The sequence below is a fragment of the Alexandromys fortis genome, unplaced genomic scaffold (assembly GCF_014885135.2).
Source record: "Alexandromys fortis isolate MF-2015 unplaced genomic scaffold, M_Fortis_MF-2015_v1.1 scaffold_127, whole genome shotgun sequence".
Classification (NCBI taxonomy): Eukaryota; Metazoa; Chordata; class Mammalia; order Rodentia; family Cricetidae; genus Alexandromys; species Alexandromys fortis.
Genome location: NW_026068006.1, coordinates 1,297,535 through 1,303,767, shown reverse-complemented (window position 1 = coordinate 1,303,767; position 6,233 = coordinate 1,297,535). Strand labels below are relative to the sequence as shown.

General features: G+C 47.7%; 1 protein-coding gene across 1 annotated transcript in view; it reads right to left on the bottom strand.

Annotated features, from left to right (window-relative positions):
• Positions 1-1,947, bottom strand: part of Znf827 (zinc finger protein 827) — a 183,397-nt gene extending 181,450 nt beyond the window's left edge. Inside the window, exon 1 of the mRNA XM_050161498.1 lies at positions 1,353-1,947. Coding sequence (XP_050017455.1) covers positions 1,353-1,395 — 43 coding nt within the window. The 5' untranslated portion in view covers positions 1,396-1,947. The remainder of the gene's footprint in view (positions 1-1,352) is intronic.
• Between the last annotated feature and the right edge of the window lie 4,286 nt (positions 1,948-6,233).

Sequence of the window (6,233 nt, the reverse complement as noted above, 5' to 3'; positions counted from 1 at the left end):
GGGGGGGGGGGGGGGGGGGGGGGGGGGGGGGGGGGGGAAAGAGGAGAAACTGACCCTCCGTCTCCCCCGACCCCTCCCTCCGGCGCCTCCCGCGTCCCCTCCTCCCGCCACCCCGCCCCACGCCTTCTCCCCTGCCCCCTCTCCCCTGCATTCAAGGAGCCGGGCGGCCCCGGGGGGATATTTTTAGTTGCTTCTTTCTCCTTCACTTTTAGCTTCAGCAGCATCTCGGAACACTCCGAGCGGAGAGAGAGCTTGGGGGGACGAGGGGGGAGCCCGAGAGGGAGTGGGGGAAAAGTTAAGAGTCTCGCAAAGAAAAGCGGGAGGGCGGCGCAGAGGGACCCGAGGCGCGGGTGGAGGAGGGGACGGGGACCCGGCCGCGCAGCCCGGCGCGAGTCTCCAGTTGGCGTGTGTGGCTACGGCCAGGAGGGCTGGGATGCACTTTAGTCTCGGACTCTGCTCGGGCTGGCCAGGGAGGGGGGTCTACGAGCCCGAGTCGCCCCGGCTCCGTCTGCTCCGCCTGACCCCGCATTTTATTGCGGCCGGGAGCCCTGCTCCGCCCTCCCCTCGGCTCTGCAGGGACCTCGCGCGCCGCGCGCCGCCCTGGCTGCCTCGCCTCAGCCTCGGCGCGGCTCCCGCACCCCACATCCGCTCTGCTGCCCGGCCTCGCCCCCCCCCATCGGCCGCCCGCGCCCCCCGGCGCCCCCACACCCTCCTCGGCCGCCCCCGGCTCCCCCTCCGCCGCCGCCTCCACCTCCGCCTCCAGCTCCAGCCGCCCGCGGCTCCGCGGCCGACCCACCCCGGCGCAACCTTTAGCCGGAGACCGACCTCTCCGGTCCCCAGCCCGGCTGGCGGCCCCGCGCCCTCGCCCCAACACCCCCAATCGCCATGTCACGGCCCCGGCCCGGCGCGCGCCCCGACCCCGCACCCTCGGGCACCGGGATCCACACAGAATTTCTTTTTTCAAGATTGCAACCTCTCCCACCTCCCCCCACCCGCGACAAAAACCCGGCATCCACACTACTCCCCTCCTTCCTCCTCTCGCCCCCTCCCCCGCAACCCGGAGTGAGGAGGGGGAGGGAAAGGGGTAAAAAAGCCCGATCTCAAGGAAAAAGAGGGGGGCGAGAGAAAGAAAGAAAAAGAGAGAGAGAATAGAAAGGGCACGGGGCTGATCATCACCAACATGGCTGCCTCGGCATAGACCTAAACGAGGAGTAACCCGGGCTGTGTCTTTGTCAGTTTCACCTCTGTAACCCTAAACTAATGCAGAAAACAACGGCGGAGGCTGCGGAGGGGAAAGAGGAGAGGGAGGGCGAGAAAATGGCACGAGAGGAGGTGGAGAAGGGATGACTTACGTGAGGGAAGGCGCTTGGGCTGCTCCTGCTTCCTCCTGGGCATTTTCCCCCTTTTCTCACATTCTCCTCCTCGGTTAATGTGAGATCAAATAAACCCCCGTGGGGGCAGACAGGCAGACACTGGCAGGAGCGGGGAGGTAGTTGGGGGGCGGGCAGGGGGAAACCCCTTCTCTCCGGTGTGTGCAATGGGTTGAAGCTTGTTTCCTGGAGCCAGAAGAGGGGTTTTCTTCTTTTCTTTCCTTTCTTTCTTTCTTTTTTTCTTTTTCTTTTTTTTTTTTTAATTTTTTGGTCGTGCACCTGGCTTGTCCCCGAGCGTAATATTCTTCAATGGAAACGGATCTAATAGGTGTGAGTGTGTGTGTGTCCTGTGCTCGCGTGTGATGGGAGGTATAAATAAATGAGCGCCGGTGCGGCGGTGTCTATGGCCGCGCGCTGTGTCTCCGAGCCCCTAACACTAATGTCGGGATCAAAGGGCAGCGGCGGCGGCAGCACAGCTCGCAGCTCGCTCTCTCGCTCTCCTCTCGCGCGCTCTCTCTCTCTCTCCCTGTCACACACACACACACTCACACACACACATACAGAGGCACAGACTGAGGGAAAGAGAGAGCTAGACACGCGCGCGCGCGCACATACACACACACACACACACACACACACACACACACACACAGCAAAGAGGAAGGTGCCCTAAGGCTCTCGGGGCGGACTCAGCCTCGCATTTACAACTGCTCTGTCTGGAAAGAATGGGGGGCGCGCGTGCGGGGGTGGGATGGACTTCTTCAAATCTATCCCGCTAGTCGCCCAATCAAGGGGGGGGGTGAAAAAGTTTTCCCCCCGCTACTGAAACATTATTTTACAGATTTATTTTTAAGAAAATGGGTTGCACTAAGCACTTTCTTTTGTGTATTAAACTACATTTGGTTCTGTATAAAATTCCTCATGCCTTTGTCACTGGAAGATTCACGCTCACCCCATCACCTTGAGTCTGGAGGTTACAGACTCAGTCACTCTCTTAAAACAGTGCAATGGAAATAAATATTTTTTTAATTAAAAGATAGCATATGGTGAGATCAGTAGGTGAATGGAATGAATGCCCAATTTTGGAGGGTCCAGTTGAGTTTAACACTTGAAAACTCAGCCTAAATGAAAATTACAGGTCCTTGGTCAAGAAAGAGGAAAAATAAGATTAGGTCACTCCTGAGGGTTGACTTAACTGCAACGTGATATTCCTACTGTGCACACACAGCTATCTTAACTTCTGAAATCTACCCCCCTCCCAAGAACACAGGTAGCTGAAGTTCACCCTGAAGCAATCCCAGTGTGCACTCTGAGCACACTGCAACAGTTTTTATTAAAGCGATACACTTTCATTTCTTTACAAATCACACATCCTGCTTCAAAGAGACACAGGAAGAGGGAAAGCAGAAAAGGACGGGTCTCCTCACAAAAGGTGCTCGGCGAAAAGAACAGTTCTTCCTCTGACTGTAAGCCATTTGGATAAAAGTTCACTGGGAGGTTGTTAATGATTTAAAACTCCAAAATCTGCTACTATAATTGAAGTAAAAAAATTGGTCTGAAGAAGAGTTGTTTCATAAAACTCTTTGTAAGGGGAAACTCTGAACTCAGTGGAATATATTCTATGTCATGAGTCAGAGCTAAAAAAATAAAAAGGTGCGTTACTGAAAGGACATCTTCCCTTTTCAAGCTTAAAGAAAGCCTCTTGACTCATCATCGTATTATGTTAAACATTTTCCTACCAATTTTTAAATAGATGTTTTCATTGAAGAGGGTGGAGCCATAGTGAAGAGACAGAGCATTAAAATGGCATGCTCTAAGTTGATATGAGTAACTACTGGGACTTAGAAGTCTCCAGTGATATTAAAGAGAGCCATGGTGGTTCGGTTTAGGTACAACCTCTTTAAAAGTGGCAATTGAAACCGTAAAGGGGACTGTGTCTCCCCCGAAAGATGGCTTCCATTAATAATGAACTCTCAGGATGAACCCTTCCTTGTTGATGCCGACCAACATATCAAGCACCCCAAATGTTAAGGGATGTTTTCTAAAGCAAGGTTTAAATGTCTGCTAAAATAAGTACACCATAAAATAATTGAGTTTAAACTAGAGCATCAACCTTAAACCAATTCAAAAAAATGATTCTTAAAGAAATGGTAGTTAAAATCAGACACAGTGTCCAAAGCCTTTGATCCCAGCACTAGGGAGGCAGAGGCAGGCCTGTCTCTGTGTACTTGAGGCCAGTTTGGTCTATGTAGCAAGCTCTGGGCTAGCCAGGGCTACACAGTGAGACTCTGTCTCAAAATAAGAAAAATAAACAAACAAAAAGAGGTAGTTAAATTTCCCTGTGCTAGTATTTGAAATAGACTGTCTTTCAACTCAGATCAAATCCAATTGGCCGTGACTTGGACTGTGCATCAGGTTTGACGTTGACATATGAACTATCAACTGGACTTGGTCCTTTCCGGGCAGACTGCAGGGGGCTCTTCACACCTAATGACCACAGCTCCCCCAGCACCTTTACCTAAGGTGTCAGGATCACAGCAGCAAATGGGTACAACACCACCTTTGCCTGCAACTGCAGTGACCCCTCCCTCGCAGTGCTTACTACACTGTAATTGGAAACACTCTTTGGACCTTTCCTCCCTCTACGCTGAGTACATTTCCTGCGACCTTTTAAAGGCAAGCAGGCAAATGCTTTCGACTTTTAATTATATAGGCGTTTCATCAACAGCCAAAAGCATTTTAAATGGAATTCATTCATACCTCTACCTTTTCCCAAAAAATTATTTGAAGTACTACATAACAATAGGAAATAGAAATAAGCAGAGGGTGTTCTGTTTAAATAGCAGTTTGGTGTCTGAACGAAGGACAAGCACTCTTCAAGGTCATTTGTGTCCACCCTTAACTGCTATATATTCAACCAATGTTACTGTCGGACCAATCTGAAACATTAGGAAGATAAATAATGGAGATTAGCACAACAAAATTCAAAATCAAAATTTACTATGTTTGGATGCACATACCCATGAGCCATCAGTTTGGATTCTTATTCACCATAACATTAGGCTCAAATACTGTTTCGTTTCACTAGGCTTTTAAGACCATATATTTGTTAAAAACCATAGTACACTTTCTACCGCATTTCCATCATCCATCAAATGTAAGATTTATTTAGTTTCTGTTTTTTTTTTTTTTAATTGTGCATTCTAAGATGGTTCCTAAGTGCTGGCTCACAGGTGTAATTCTATTTAAGCCCCAGAATTGCTAACGGTGGGTAGACTGTGGGATCACAGCCTTAGAATAGTAGATAGTCTGCAGAGGGTCTCAGGGTCACAGGAATTTTATGATGAGAATGAGGTGATGAGCCTGCTGACTAGACCGGTGCCCTAGGTTCTGTCTCTGACACCTACTTGGTAGACCAAGGGAAAACCACTTTCATCAAGTTCTTCTCTGCCCTGCACATGTGTGCCATGGCGTTGCTACAACCCCAATGATATCAATTCACTAATGTTCTTAAATTTTTTATAGTAATATTAAGATGCTGTTTGCTCTTTTCTCCATGTAGGCATTTGTAGTAATGAGGTCAAGGCAGTGATAGGTAAATTGCTCGCACCTTGGCACAAATCAAGGCAGGGGCCCTAGAATTTTGATTAGTCTTTCTATCCTTCACCCCATGTACTCAGAAAAAAAAAAAAAAAAGGAAAGCTCATTTAAGGATGTCCTTGATGGAGCAGTAAAAATTACGAATTTTCCTAAATCTGAACCCTTGAGACCCGACTCTTCCTTGCGACACAGTAATGGGTCCAGCAAGCACTCGGCTGCTGCTGAAGTATGTGAGTGTCCATGGGAAAATCACTCCTCTGCTGCTGCTGAAGTATGTCAGTGTCCAGGGGAAAATCGCTCCCAAGATTGTTGAAAATAGTCTTCGTTTTTCTGTGGGACATTATCTTTACTTGAAAGAATGATTGGCAGACAAACTTGGGTTTTTCTCAAAAAGAAAAAAAAATGCTATTTTCTTGTAACGTCAAGGGAAGCAGGGCACAGTATTTCTCTAGGAATGACAGTATTTGTAACTACAGTAAAAATTTGCACGACTTGTGATTGTTACCGTGAACTTTGCAGCTTTCTAACACTGTTTTATGAGATCTATGGCAACATTAATAAATGTGACTTTTTAAAAGTAGTGTAAACATTTTGAAAGATCCACCTAGCTCAGTTTAACTGACATACTGCAAATATTCAGTGCATAATGTTGCTCAGTCAAGGCACTGTAGAAAATCCACTCAGAAATGGATCCGTGGATTTTAGTGCAAAAGAAACTAGGCAGCTCATTGATACGGTTTCAGATTCCATGATCATGACTTTTAAGACACCACTGTTCAATGAACTTAGAGTAGTATCAAAGAAAGATGTTCACAATCATTTAACAAGGTTATTATTATTATTATTATTTTGATTTTTGAGACAGGGTTTCTCCGTAGCTTTTGGTTCCTGTCCTAGAACTAGCTCTTGTTGACCAGGCTGGCCTCGAACTCACAGAGATCCGCCTGTCTCTGCCTCCTGAGTGCTGGGATTAAAGGCGTGCGCCACCACCGCCTGGCTAACAAGGTTATTATTAATTTCTCCCTCTTTTAGCTACATATCTGTGTGAGACTAGGTCTTCTTCATGAAAATCTTTCTTTCCTTTTCTTTAGATTTATCTCTACTTTTATTTGTTTATTTTTAAAGGTTTTATATTTATTTCTAATTATGTATGTATGTGTTTCTAGGTGTATGTACATTGTGAGTGTAGTGCTTGTGGAGGCCAGAAGAGGGCCCTAGATCCCCTGGATCTGGGGTTATAAATAGTTGCAAGTAGCCTGATGT